Here is a 15,582-nt window from a genome sequence, read left to right on the forward strand (position 1 = left end):
CAGCAAAGAACAAATCTGTATTTTCTTTCCACAGTAGGCCTTCAGGTAGTTTAATTACTGTAAAATCATGATCAAAAGATGACAACAGTTATCTTTAAGATAGTATTTCTAGTTTGGGTTCTTCAGTTGGTTATAACATCTTGAATGTTCTAATCTTCTACATAGCAATTTACTAATATATCACAATCCAGTGCATTTTTATTTTTTGTGTTGTAGGACACAAATATCTATTTGGCTGGCACTGAAGAAGGTCATATCCACAAGTGCTCTTGTTCATACAATGAACAATACCTAGATACCTACAGAGGACATAAGGTTAGTTTAATTATAATAAGCACAGAAAAATTTACCTTGTAATGTTTCTGAAACAATAATATCATTATACATAGTATTTTTAATATGCAGTACATTTACAGCTTCAGATTTAAAAATGCCAACTCCCTGCTCTCTTACATGGAAACCACCAATAATAATGCATGGGGCATTTGATTTGGCTTCCAGATATCCTCGATTTCTTTTTGCACATTATGGAAGTCATATTTTTTATTTGCTGACTTATTGTTTATTTGTTGACATTTTTTATTTATTTGAAAGACTTTGCTTATGATAACATACTAATCCCAAAGTAAAATACTCTCTTGCATATACCTATTCTTCATATCTTTTTTGATTGTTTCAGGTTTTCTTCATTTCTGTTTTTTCTTAATACACCTTATATTTAAAGTAAATGTGTATAATATGTATTAATATTTAGTGAGTATTATGTCAACTATATTTTTATATTTCTGTATGGCATAATTTAGAAAAGATTCCATTTATGAGCTTACTCTCAGCTAAAATAATACCCACATAATAATGCATGGTGGATAAATCTTCTAGAAATCTTAGCATTTTAAATTTGTTGGTGAAGTTTAAAGTGTCCGATATTAAATACTCTCTACCTATGTGTTTTAATTTATTTTTAATTTAAGGGTCCAGTGTATAAAATAGCATGGAATCCATTTTGTCATGATGTATTCTTAAGCTGTTCTGCCGACTGGGGTGTTATTATATGGCAACAGGAAAATCCCAAGCCATTTTTGAGTTTTTATCCAACTACTCATGTTGTTTATGATGTTGCCTGGTCTCCAAAATCATCCTATATATTTGCAGCTGCGAATGAGAGCAGAGTGGAGATTTGGGACCTTCGCACCAGCACGTAAGTGTTAGTATTTTTTTTTTAGGGATATTTCTAGTAGCAGCAGTTCAAACTAAATGATACCTGATAGTTTGAACATTGGTCAGATGGAACTGCTCAGGGTCGGGAGAAAGTAGATTTACAGTTGTTCGTATGGAAAATAGTACAATAATTAATATATAATAATATAAGAATAAACTGTGTTTTGGGTACTCATACCTGTAAACCTACTTTTGCCCAACCCTGTATTTACTTTTAAACAAGGATAGTTTACACTTGTGAGAGTCCTTTTAGAATAAAAATGTATGTTGGGGTGCCATATTACTATTAATAATTTATGTGGTTTTAAAAGTATTTGAACTGCAATAGGTTATATTATTCATCTCCTCAAATGATGACAGGCTGATGAATGATATCATAAACCTCTAATTCTTTTTAATTGCCTGGTTTATATAAGAATGCAGAGGCAGTTAATTTTTTTAACTAAATATTTTTCTACAAGATAAAGAAAAGGAACAACATAATTATTTTTTACAAATATACTTATTCTCATATCTTCTTTCAAAACATATCAAAGAGCATGTATATAATTAACATTTTTGAGTTAAGATGTTACACAAAAGTTAGTAGAGTGTCATTTGCACCCACCTATTCTTTTTTTTAACTTTACTTTTATTGCTGACACTATGTCGGCATTTTCGCCCTCTGCCTGCCTCCACCCAGCCCCCATCCCCGCTCCCCTCTGGCCATCACCACACTGCTGTCTGTGTCTGTGGGTGATGCACTCGGGTTCTTTGGCTAATCCCCTCACCTTCTTCCAGCCAGTGCCCCCTCCCCCCTCCCCTCTAACAGCTGTCAGTCTGTACACCCATTTATTCTTTTTAATATGTAAGTTTATGTAATGCTGCAATAGTGTTTAATGATGAATGCTTCAATGGGAAAATATTACAGATCTTTAAGTCAGTTTTTAGCAGAAGGGGCAAGGAAAAAAATTCTTGTTTAAAATAAATAATGTAAAATTCAATAAGTTTATTCTTAATGGCAAACTTTTTACATAAGAGTTAGTAATTTAGTAATTTTAAAATTTTGTATGTCTTGTTCTATAAAACAGTTTGTACCACAAATCAAGGATTACATCACAAAGCAATTTATTTTTGAGTATGAGATGACTAATGTATAAAGTGGCTACTTAAATGATCCCACCTCCGATTTTAATTTTTTCGATAAAACTTGCAGCTTCTAAGACAGCATTTCTGTGGAAGGAATATTCAAGTTGCTGCTTCTGTTTGTGTTTTAAGGGCATTGATGGATGCTTTGGATGACCAGAGTAGGAAAAACTCTTGTTCAAAATATTGTTTTATGTTTCAGAAGTTCATTTGAACCAAAATATCCTTTTATTAAAATAAGTTTATAATTTAAGGAATTGTGTTAGTCAGGGAAACAGACCCATAAAGAGAAGGCGGAAGGAGAGGGTGGGGGAGGGAAAGAGAAAGAGACAGAAAGAGATTGATATTTATTTTCGGGAGTTGGCGCCCATCGTCGTGGTGCCCACCAAGTCCCAACTCTGCCCACCAGCCTGGCAGTCTGGCACGTTCATCAGAAGTCCGTGCTGCAGTGCAGAGTCCGAAGGCAGTCGGGAGGCAGAAGGGAGGCAGACTTTCACTCCACTTCGGGGAGCTCAGTCTTTTCTCTTAAGGCCTTCAACAAATTGGATGAGTCCTACCCATCCACATTCTGTAGGGCAAACTGCTTTGTTCAAATGCTACTGATTTAATTGTTAATTATATTTTAAAAATACCTTCGTAAGCACGTGTAGATGGGTGTTTGAGCAAACAACTGAGTACCCTGGTCTAGCCGAGTTAATACATGAAATTAACCATCACAGGATTTCAACTTGTAAATTCACACCTTAATTGTGAATTACTTTAATTTATCTAGCTAAAATGGAAAGTTTTGATGAATAAGGAGTAAGAAACACTTATTTTGATTTTGAAAACACTTAAAGAAGCTTTTGGTTTTTGTTACATGAGATCACCAAAAATATATCAGACTTTTCTTAGTCTGTATATATGACAAACAAATTAACAGCAACTGAATTTACATCTAAAATATTTCACTACAGTTTGGATCCTCTAATTGTGAATGTTGCCAACCCTGGAATCAAGTTCACAACTGTTCTCTTCGCTAAACAAACAGATTGCCTTCTAGTGGGAGACAGTGATGGACAGGTTGCTGTGTATGAACTAAGAAATATACCCACTGCTTTGGATTCTGGCCGGGTAAGACTCAGAAGTCAAAAGTCTGTGTAATTTCATTTTATTTAGTTGCAATTTTGTATAGTGCAAGGGATTTACATTTCTTATATCTTAAGTGAGGTGTGATGGCAGTCCCAAGAATTGCTGCTGACTAGGTATTGGTCCTACACTTATTTTCTTTGAGCCATACATTCTCTATCTGTGAAATAAGAATAATAATTTTGTGGAAAATAATAATTATAAATGTTATATAAAGAACTTAAAATTGTGCCCAGTATACATTTAGAGCTTAATAACTATTCAATATAGCTGAAGAAATAATTGTTAAATATTACTGCAAATACTCAAAGACTTTTACAAGAAATAGTATTTTTAGATATTATCCAACATTCCTAATGAACAGGCATTTATTTCTACTGGTTTAGGATTATCTTATTACCTTTCTCTAATCTTCAAATACCAAAACTGTGTTGTAAAACTTTGAAAAGCAAAGCAATATGAATGTCCATTATTTAAAGTGGCTTTTCAAGTTTTTGTTTCTTACATTTAAATGTGTTTCTTTAAAATATTAAAATATTCACAAATTGTTAAGAAAAAATACGAAGACTCTAATAGAAGAGTGGGAAATGATTAGAAATGTCATTTACAAAAAATGACTGGAATATTATACTTTAAAATTTAACCTCACTAATAATTACAGAAATGAAAGTGTATTATATTAAATTAAATTGTGACAGCATTCTTACATGTCAAATTTATCAAGATTTTCTAAATGGGATTGCTCAATACTGGCCAACAGTTGATAAGATAGGTCCTCTACTGCACTGATGGTTGAAATAGAAATTGGCAGAACTTTGGGAGCAATTAATCAGTATGAACCAAGACTGTCCACTTCTGGGACTCCATCCTATACAAATATCCATAGAGATAATCAAAGAAATTAATTATAGCATAATTTATGATGGGATAAAAAAGAAAACGTGAAAAAGAAGAAAAAAACAACTTAAGCATCCAACCAGAGGGAAATGTGGCCAGAGAAGTCAGATGTGTTGATTAGATTTGGGTCACAAGTAGGAGGTGGAGTTTTACTGCAACCATAACCATTTATTTGACTGAAAAATATTAAATAAATAAATACCAGGGGAGTGGGCTGGGATGGGGTAAAAGGCAGAAAACTGTACTTGAACAACAATTAAGATAAAAAGAGAAAAAATCGATAAATTTAAATTAAAATCACAAATTTATTTGTTAGACAATTAATTATGACAAATTGTCTTACATGCAATGAATAGTTAAAATACCAAATATAAAAAATTCATTAGTACAAAAAATAGTAAAATTATGTTTGATTTGCTGCATTATTTCCATATATAATTCTTATTCTTCTGAAGATAAAATTATGTTTTCCTGATAAAGAAATAAGTAAAACACTAAGGAATTTTGGAGATTATTTTCTCAACTGGCTGAAATGCCTATTGACTGTGGACGTTGAAGGGGATTTTCCTAACTACCTTGGCTGCCAGGCCAAGGCCTGTTTTAGGTTCATTTCTCAGTGTCCTCCTCATGGGGTGGTCTCCACGCCCATGTCTCCTGGAGTCTAGTTACCTGGTACTTGCATTCTCCCTCTTTGCACAGAGGTCTGCAACCCTGCACCTGTGACTGCATCACTTCATTGATTTCTCATTTATTTACTGTGTAATTAATTCTAAATTACTAGAGTTTTCCTGTCTGGTAGGAGTGCTGTCTTTATAGATGTTTAAATGATACCTGTTTGGCTTCTACATGCCTCCCAGAGCTTTGTTCAACCTGTCGGTCATCTGAAAGAGTGCTAATGAGAAAAGACTGTTTACAACAGCTTTGTTTCCATGCTGATAAATTGGAAACAACCTAAGTGATCTTTAGTGGAGAAGTGGGTAAATAAAATACGGCACATTCACATGAGTGACTATAATACAAAAGTTGAAATAATATTTATTTCAATGTGTTAATATGACAAATTTTGAATAAATCTTAAAAAACATAGTGTTAAGTGATAAAAGCAAATTTCAGGAATGTTGTGATTGATGTGATGATATTTAAACACAAAAATTAAAACTGTTCTTAGCTGACATATTTATAGTTAGTAAATATATAGATTGGCGTGTGGAAGAAAATGTTTCATTTTTGTGTTTGGATTTGAATCAATTAGAGACATCTTTTATTTTGAGCAGTCTGCCATGCAAGCAGAAAGAAGACTAAACTCAGAGTCTGAACATTTTTGTTTCTTATTTTTACTGTTGACACTATTATAGATGCCTCCCATTCTCCTCCTCCACCCAGCCACCTCCACCCAGTCCCCTGCCCCAGCCTTCTCCACACTATTGTCTGTGTCTGTGGGCTGTACATGTATGTTCTTTGGCAAATCTCTTCAACATTTTGACAAACTGGTATATATTTGCTAATGACTTCAATGCTGGTGAGCAAAATTTTCTGTTAACAAATACATTCCATATATTAATAAATGAATACAGTTTCCTAATACAAATAAGTTTTTTTTTATAATTTTGGTCATAGTATTTTAAAGGTGAAAGATTATATTTCTGGGAGACTAAACAAACTATTAGTCAGTTTTTATTTTACTTACAGCCAAACATGAGCTTAGCTCATATACCTCTTTCTTTTCTTAGCTTTTCAGAGAATTATAATCTCTGAATTGTTTTTGGGCTGGCCAAAAAATTTGTTTAGCCTTTTCAGTAAGATGGTTCTAGTAATACCCAGCTGACTTCACTCAAAACAATTTTGTTAGATTGTATTGTGACAGCTGTCATATCAGTGTGCATTAAAAAAAGACATCAAAATTGGTGGAATTTTTGTGCAGGCATTTTAATATTAAAGATGGAAGAAAATATGCAACATTTTCTGTGTATTATGCATTACTTTCAAGAAAGGTAAAAACACAACTGAAACACACAAAAAAGATTTATTCAGTATGAAGAGAAGATGCTGTGACTGATCAAATGCATCAGAAGTGATTTGTGAAGTTTCTTGGTACTATTGACATTTTGGCCAAATAATTCTTTGTTGTGGGACTGTTTTATCCATTGGAAAATGTTTAGCAGCACCCCTGGCCTCTACCCATTTGAAGCCAATAGTGGGAGGTAGTCAACATAATCAAAATATCCAAATCAATGAAGTTATTGATAAAAATGAAAGATGTGTGTTATATTTTATGGAAAAAATTAGCCCCTGGCTGGCGTAGCTCAGCGGATTGAGCGCGGGCTGGGAACCAAAGTGTCCCAGGTTCGATTCCCGGCCAGGGTACATTCCTGGGTTGCAGACCAGAACCCCCAGCAACCACACATTGATGTTTCTCTCTCTCTCTCTCTCTCTATCTCCCTCCCTTCCCTCTCTAAAAATAAATAAATAAATAAATAAATAATCTTAAAAAAAAAAAAGAATAATGCTCCTTAAAAAAAAAAAAAAGAAAAGAAAAAATTAAATGGAGTTTTGGCCAACACAATATAACAGTAATTTGAAACCTCAGACTAATTGATGTCAAATCATTATTTTCTATCAAGATATCTTTTCAAGTAACATTATGACCTATAATTTCCCCATTAATTCTAACCAAGAGTGAATCAAAATTTTGGAGGGCTTATGATTTTAGTCTATAGGAAAATGTATATCAAATTTATGGGAAAGGCTGTCTCTGGAAAATGAATGCTGATTCAAGAACAGGATTGGGGAGGGTTACAAAGGAAACTTCAACCTCATCAGTAAGTTTTTATATCTTTTATAATAAAGTATCTAAGGCAAAGATGACATTTGTTGATTTGGAGCGGATAGTATTTTACAAAGGCAAAGTACCAGACAGCACATTCAGTAAGTGTGCTGAAGTAGGGTTCACTGGGGGAACCCATGGAGAAAGGATCAACAGCAGTTTTAGGGGCTGCCCCTCATCTCTGCATCGCCTATCACCCTTTGTGGCGTTGGAAGGCAAGAGAATGGGCAGGGGAAGGATTCTTGGGTTGTGGAGGTTTTGAGGGACAAGATTCCTGAAACTCTGGCCCCTCCCTGATGTGATCAAAAAACCAGAACATTACTGCGCTGTGACATGCAGAACATTAGCTCCAGCCCTATCCCATCAAATCAGGTTCATGGGCAGGTGTAACATCAGTCTGGTTCCTGGCACGAACAGGAACCTGGGGGTTCAAGCCTTGCAATTTTATAGTAAGCAATGTAGCTAGCTGTCGACAGGATTTACCACCACATTAGCATTTGTTTGTTGAAACATGAACTCCTCTCCTGGCAAAATGAGGTTTGGTGCTGGGGGCCTAAGTCCACAGAAATATAGTTTAAACTTTTGGCAGAAGCTAATTTCAATGGGGCATTACGCAAAGAAACTCCTTTCTTGGGGGCAGCCTGTAGAGAATTATTCCTGGATATAATTTCCACTCTTATGTTTCAGCATACAAACGTTTGCCATCTTTTTCTATGTACTTTGGGTGTTTTTACCTATCCCCTCTAAATTAAAGGAAAAATAAAAGGCAAGTAAAATCTTCAAAATAGAGTTTTAGAAACAGAAATACACACACGATAAATTAATGCTGAGAGACACGGAAGGCAGAATAAGTAGACCATGCTTTCAACAAATATTTACTGAATATGCACTATGGCAGGGTCTGTTTTGGGCAATAAGAACAGAACAGTGAACAAATTACAGTAGTAATGTATTATATTTGCCCAAGTGAAACTGAGCTAGAAAGAGATGGGGTTGAGAAGCAGCCTGGCAACTGACTCGGAGGGTCAGGACTTGAAGGGTGGCGAGGTGCCAAGGAGAATTGTAGTACAGGCTAAAATAGGGCAGAAACTGACTTACACATGTTACATAAAATGTTTATCATTCTTTAGAGTTTTACAACACTTTCATATACATTAGCTCATTCAGCTCTTATAACAATATTTAGAAATGTATGTTAAATATTTCTATTATACATTCAAAGAAACTAAGATTCCTAGATGAAAGTGATTTTCTCAGGATTACCTTAACTATGTGATTGAGAAATCTCCCATCTTCTGCATCCAATGGCCATTTCTTCACTATATCGTTATTAAAAATAACCTCCCATCTTTAGTTTCACCCTCTTACATGTGATCATTTACTCCTTCCGTACAAAGATCATTATTATTAAGTGTAACACAAAATCCACATAGAAATTCAGACATTTTACTCTCTCTAAAACAAGTACTACAGATCATGGAAAAGCCTAAGATATTAATAGGATTAAAAGTTAGTTTACAGATGAGAAAACTCAGGTTTATGCATTAAGTTAAACAGGAGCTGCTAAAATTGTTTCTTTACTGAATTCTTGTAAAACTGTTTAATCAAATTTCAGTAAAAGAGTCTTTCAAAGGAAAGAACAGGTTTATACTAGGAAGTAACTGTTATTTGAACTTACCTGGTTGTGTTTCCTTTTTACAATCTTATTGGATGTCTTTTACACATGTATCGCTAACATAAATTTGTAATGACATTTTAAAAACCACTTTATCTCTCAACTTGTATTTTATTGCATTGTAACTGTGTGACTTTTTTTCTTTTCAGAGAGATATGATAGATACTTTGCTCGGACCCAGTTCAAACCAACCAGGATAATTCGTCATTACCGATACACCTTTTCTTGTTATTGTTTTAAAAAAAGAAAGTGTTTAATACCCAGTAGTCTGATTTGGATGTAATGACCTGGAATTTTGATTTTAAAAACAATGTTTAATGTATAGCCTCTGTTTAAATTTAATGTAAATTTAATTAACTTTTATTTCAGAGATCTGTGATGAGTTTTTCTAAGCCAGTTTTAAGGGTATTGTTGGTATTAATTTTTGAATGGTACTTCTACTCTATTTCTTGATCATATCCCAAGTCACATACATGTCTAAGTATGTTAGAAAGTTATTATTCCTTAAAAGAAAAGCTTGGAAATTATTACAATTACTTAAATAAAAATCTCTGTTAAGACAAAATTTCATACACTTAAATTGATATGTCAATTATGCAGGTGTTAGTATTTTGAGAATATTGGATTCTCATACTCAACTTTAAATCAAATTATGTCCTCCTAGATCTGAGAGCTGCAGTTATAGAACTTCATTAGATTATTGGACAAACAAAAGACATGACAGCAAATATCTGAAGTGCACTGTTTGACCAGCAGGCATGAGACTCCCAATTCAGTGAGAAGAGTTAGTCTGGGACATATCAGGGCACCCCCCTCTGCACACCCAGAATTTGCTCTGGGTTTCAAGCCCAGACTTAAGTGGGCCCATGGAGAAAACAGAGAGTTCCCGATCTATACTCGTAGTTTGCATCAGGGTGTTATTTTATAATGGGTTCTAGGGCAAACTTGTGGAAATAGAAGGAGTGGGAGTCAGTAGCTCCTCTAAATATAGATTGCCGACAGTCTGTTCCCTGCTGCTTTAACAAGTCCTGGGTTTTGTTAACCGAGGCTCTAGGATGGTATGGCCTATGAAGAGGACAGGATAAGGCATTTAAAGCTCACTAAACTCTCAGAAAAATGTATATATTAAAAACAGAATGCATGCAATGGTGGGAACTATCTTTTACAAATATCAATTTCTTCAAAATGACCATTGCTTTGGAGCCATCCTGTAAACAAAAGCAACACAATTTTAGGTGGGCTGAGAGCTTAGGTCAGGTTATAAGGAAGATAAATCTTCCACTGGTGTAAGTCATGGGGGTGCCTCCTCTTGTCTTTCTGTAAAGGTTGGGCTTTCCCTAACACTTTGTGCAATAAAATAAAAACCCGATTTCATTGAAAAAATTGTTTCTTTTCATTATGTATTTTTGATCTTTAAAATTTTTTCACATATTCTCCTCTCATTGCTCATCAAGCCTAAATGAAAAAATAAAGCTATTTTATGCTTCTTGGATCCTGAAGGACTAACATTATTCCATCCCACCTTTCTCAACCCTGATCTTGTAGACTCTCCCTTACTTTTAGATCAGCGTCAAATTTTTACTTTCAGATTTTAACCTGAGAGTTACAGAAATTGCAGAAGGTATTATTTTGCTAGCTTTCTAGGCTGGCTTTGGATTCTCACTAGTAAATTCTACTTACTATAAAATTTTTTTAAAAAATTAAGACTTCATTTTTTAAATCAATTTTAGGTTTATAATACAACTGAAAAGGAGGTACAGAGATACCCCCTGCCCCAGCAAATGTACAGCTTGCCCCATTATCAACATCACTCACCAGAGAGGGGTGTTTGTTATAATTGATGAAATTACACTGACATGATAATCACCCAAAGTCCATGGCTTACATTAGGGTTCACTCTTAGTGTTGTACATTATATAGGTTTGAACAAATGTATAATGACATATATCCATCATTACAGTATTATATAGAGTATTTTTACTGCCCTAAAAATCATCTGTGCTCTGTCTATTCATCCCTCCCCTCTCCTGCCTGGCATTCAACCACTGATCTGTTATTGCCTCCATAGTTTTGTGTTTTCCAGAAAGTCATATAATAAGGATCATACAGAATGTAGCCTTTCAGATTGTCTTCTTTCACTTAGTAACCTGCATTTAAGTTTCTTTCATGTCTGTCTTGGCTTTATAGGTCATTGTGTTTTAGTGCTGAGTAACATTCCACTGTCTGAATGTACTGCAATTAATTGTCATTCACCTACTGAAGGATATATTGGTTGTTTTCAAATTTTGGCAATTATTAATAAAGTTGCTATCCATGTAGAGGAGTTGAATGTTTTCAACTCCTTTGAGAAAATAACAGCAGGGTTGCTGGACATCAGTAAGAGTATGTTTGGTTTTGTAAGAAACCCCAAAACTGTCTTCCAAAGTGGCTGTACCAATTTGCATTTCCATCAGCAATAAATGAGAGTTCCTGTTGCACCACATCCTCATCAGCTTTGGGATTGTCAGTGTTCCGAATTTTGGCCATTCTAAGAGGTATGTAGTAGTATCTCATTGTTTTAATTTGCATGTTCTTGATGACATATGATGTGGAATTTACCATAAAATTTTAAGAATTGAATGAGAATTCTGCTCAGCTGTTAGCTCTCTCATTTGTCCCTAACACGTACACACATGTGCACCCAAAATTCCAGTGGGCTGGCTGGGGAGATAAGGAAGGAGTGTTGCTGGGCTATCTTCAGGCTCCCGTTTCATGGTAGGTAGTCATTACTTCATTCAGTCATTCTCTGTCAGGTATCTCTCATCCAGAACTTAGATTATTGTCCGAGAGTAAATTATTAGCTGCTCTTCCAACTGCTGTAGGGAAGAAAGATTGTGCTCACCACTGTATGATTGTGGGTCATATTTAGTGTGTTCATTTAGTTCACTGTATGTGGATACAGACAGTTATAAATGAGAAGTGGAACACTTAATGTTTGCCATTTGTCTCAGTAAGTCTCTCTACAAGAAAGTGTTGAATTATATTGTGAATAGATTCAGGTATCAATGCACTGGTAATAATGTATACATTAAAATTCTCCACAGTTTGGAAAACACTTCCATGTCTATCCACCCTTAGAGCAATTCTATGAGACAAGTGGGGCAAGTGGTTTTAATATTATCCTAATCTGCACTTTCCAGATGACACAATTAAGACTTAAGGAGGCGATATAACATATGAAAGACCATACATCTGGTATTGGTCAGGCTTGAACTCAAATTCAAGGGTTTAGTTTTTTATACATTTTCCCCTATTGTGTAATAAATGGTTAATGTCTGTGAAGTTTGCTGTGGTCTCATATATCAAAACACAGGAGTATATATCCTCCTATAATTAAGATTTTATTCCTAAATGGTAATGGTTGGAACTTAGTTTTTCTCAGGTTTTTCCTGCTTATCACACTGGCTTCATGTATCCTTTCTGTCGGGAACACTCTCCTCCCCACCCCTTCTTCCTTTCAACATGTCCGTTCTTCACTCACTCTTCAGATCTCAGTTCATATCCCATCTTCTCAAAAGAGCCCTTCGTGAGCTCCCTCCTACAGGACCTGCCACCTGGCCAGTCTAACTTTGCTCCAAGTATCTTAAACATGAAGGGGAATGTGAAGTTTCTGCAGGGCTGGGGCAGGTGGAAGCCTGTGGATACACAGAGTAGACCTACATCCTGCTTCTAAACAGCAGTGTTTGGGAAGTAGTGAGACCTAGGAGGGACCATAGGCAACTCAAAAAATCATTCACTGTGCAGTGAATGAAGTGTAGAATCAGCAAAAACGCTGGAGCTGAAAAAGCCAGGCAGCTGAGGATGTTGATGATGATAATTACCCAGGGAGAAGGAACTTTTATGTATTTATTTATTAATTTTGTTCCCACTACAGTTGACATTCATATTATATTAGTTTCAGTGATACAGTAGTGGTTAGACTTTTATATGACTTACAAGGTGATCCCTCCAATAAGTCTAGTATGCACCCAACACCACACATAATTACTACAATATTATTGACTATTTTCCCTATGCTGTGCTTTACATCCCAGTGACTATTTTGTGACTGCCAGTTCGTACTTGTTAATCCCTTCACCTTTTTCATCCAGCCCCACAAGTCCTCTCACATCTGGCAACCATCAGTTTGAAGAAGCAACTTTTAAAGATAGAATAAGATACTAGAATTCTGTCCTGGTCAAGGGAAGGAAACCAATTCTGAGACTAACATTAACTTTTTTTTTGCATATTGTTTGTTTCACCAGCTGGGTGGAATGAAGACTTGGACCTAGAAACTGAACTATAGAAAATATATTTCCAGTTGGATACTCGAGTTTTAAAATCGAGATTCATACTTACTGTGCAAGTATTTGTGTGTGATTCGCTTAGTGTCAGCCTCATCCCCTGGACTATGAAAGCTCCTAAAGGGGAGGGACTGCATGTCTTGCTCCCCACTGTATCTCCAACACCTCGAACAATACCTCTGTATAGGGTTTATTGCAACAGGTATTTGTTGACTGAATTATCAAATTAATGGGAGAATTGATGGCTTTGTGCTTGCCCCATCTTGTAACATGATCTAATATTTTAAAAATTATTTCCCCCATCTCCTAACAAAATATCTTACTATTACATAGGGCAAAAATGTTTAACTGTGAAATACATATAGAACATAAAATTAGCTTTGAAAGTTGCTAGACATAGGTTACAGCTTTCTTTGTTTCATAACAATATAAAAATCAGCTCTGCCCCCTCGACAATAACTAAACACAGATATACGGTCACTCTCTTTAAGGGAGTATTGTTGCTGCTTTGTAAGATTGTGTTTCCACTGACTGTTCAGGGCACAATCTACCTCCAATGTAAAGCACTCAGCAGAATGCCTGGCACGGCGTAGACACTCAGGAATGGTAGTCCTCCTCTCATCATCCCAGATTGCATCCCCATTTTTTCATCTGAGAATCTCTTTGCTCTTTGTAGCTGGTTGGCTCCTTGCTAAGGCCCCACTCCTCTCACGGGAGATACTGACTGTGCTACCGGCTGCATTTGTTCCTTTGTACAACATTTGGGCTTTGTGTCATGTTTGTTCAGGATTTAGTACAATGTTTAAAGCTACCCTTAAATCCATAGAACATTTACTAGGCTATAAACCTTCTTTTGCTTAGATTGGCATACTCAATGGGTAATAAAACTGAAAGGCTGACAGTTGACATGAAACTAATTCCTGGATTAAACAGAAGGCAGGACATGTCCATTAAGTTGGAACATATAAAAGACAGTTATGAATCTGACAAAAATGAGCACTACTTCTTTGAAGTTGATGAAACATTTATGTGACATCCAGAACAACTCATGAAAAATGTACTTGAATAAGTCAACTATTCAAAGATATGGTGCTATCATAACAGGAAGAACAAAGCATCCCAGGATGTTTCAGGGATCCAACATCACAGCTCACTGATAAAACTTGTACAGAATTTTCCAAATTATTGTACATATTTCAATTATGTATTGTTTTATCAATTTTTTAAAGCACAAAACAACAGTGGAAACATAAAAAGAAAACAACTTCCCTGTCCATACAAAATAAAGCTGTAAATATGTATTATCCTTTCCTAAGATTATTTTTAAGAAAATTTTTAGCTGCTCATTTTAATTCTTACTGATAGGGCATTTTATATTTTTAACTTTTTTTATCTTTTAAAGATTTGGCTTATTTATTTTTAGACAGAGTGGAAGGGAGGGAGGAAGAGAGGCAGTTTTTTTGATAGGGCATTTAAAAAAATTACTAAATTGAAAGGTAAGAGAGCTCTATCTGTAAAATTTTGCAAAAAGGTATCTAGGTAAATGGTATTTTAACATCCATTCTACAGATATTCGTAGACTAGAAGTGAACTAGTTTTAAGGAGAAGAGGAAAAGGAGTTTCAGGTGAAAAAAACAGCATGCTCGAAGGCCTACAGAGAACGAATGTGAACTTTCAAAAATGTGTGAGGTGTTTTTGGCTCAACCTTTTAGAGTTTGATAGCATCTAAAACCTGTACAAGGCTTCTCCACAGAAAAACAACAATGTCACAAGAAGTATGGGTGAGACCATTTCAACCCAAGGTTACATACAGACAAGGAAGGAATCAACAGAATTAACTAAACAAGTACTTGTTCAATTTGCTAAAAAGTGAGTCCACAGTTCTTTAAGTTCTAAACTCCAGCATTCTCAGTTTGGGTAAGAACTCTGCAAGAACTAGTGCTTCAGAATGTTGACCAGAAGAGACATTTCTGGTCATTTGGAGAATTTATGGCTCTATCTTTCTATTAAGCCACAGAATGAAAGATAGTAAGAGTCTAGTCAGAGAAACTCTCCTGTATTCTAAGGGAAAGTTATCTTTTCTAGTCCATACCAATCATGAGGGAAGAAGATAATCAATTACTGACTTTATTTTGTCAAGCAGGACACACATGATCTCATCAACTCTAGAAAGTAGTTACATTATCAGCACAATTGTACAGAGAAGGCTTCTTGGGGAAGTTATATATTTTGATTAAGATTGTAGATCTGGTAAGTGGAGAACTGAGATTCAAATGCAAAACACGAGAACCTAAATTTTTAAGTTTACTGTCTCATTGCTTTGATGTAAATGTAGATCTCAATACTCATAAAACCCTTATGACACAGGTTTTCCATTCTAGAGATACTGTTAC

The 15,582-nt window shown here is 35.2% G+C and overlaps 1 protein-coding gene across 1 annotated transcript in view; it reads left to right on the forward strand.

The window, feature by feature from the left end:
* Positions 1–9,309, forward strand: part of DNAI4 (dynein axonemal intermediate chain 4) — a 73,371-nt gene extending 64,062 nt beyond the window's left edge. Inside the window, exons 14-17 of the mRNA XM_045835515.1 lie at positions 217–315; positions 972–1,198; positions 3,300–3,456; positions 9,017–9,309. Of these exons, the coding sequence (XP_045691471.1) occupies positions 217–315; positions 972–1,198; positions 3,300–3,456; positions 9,017–9,067 (534 nt within the window). The 3' untranslated portion in view covers positions 9,068–9,309. The remainder of the gene's footprint in view (positions 1–216; positions 316–971; positions 1,199–3,299; positions 3,457–9,016) is intronic.
* Positions 9,310–15,582: the final 6,273 nt, after the last annotated feature.

The sequence above is a fragment of the Phyllostomus hastatus genome, unplaced genomic scaffold (assembly GCF_019186645.2).
Source record: "Phyllostomus hastatus isolate PE091 unplaced genomic scaffold, TTU_PhHast_1.1 phas_contig_209, whole genome shotgun sequence".
Lineage (NCBI taxonomy): Eukaryota > Metazoa > Chordata > Mammalia > Chiroptera > Phyllostomidae > Phyllostomus > Phyllostomus hastatus.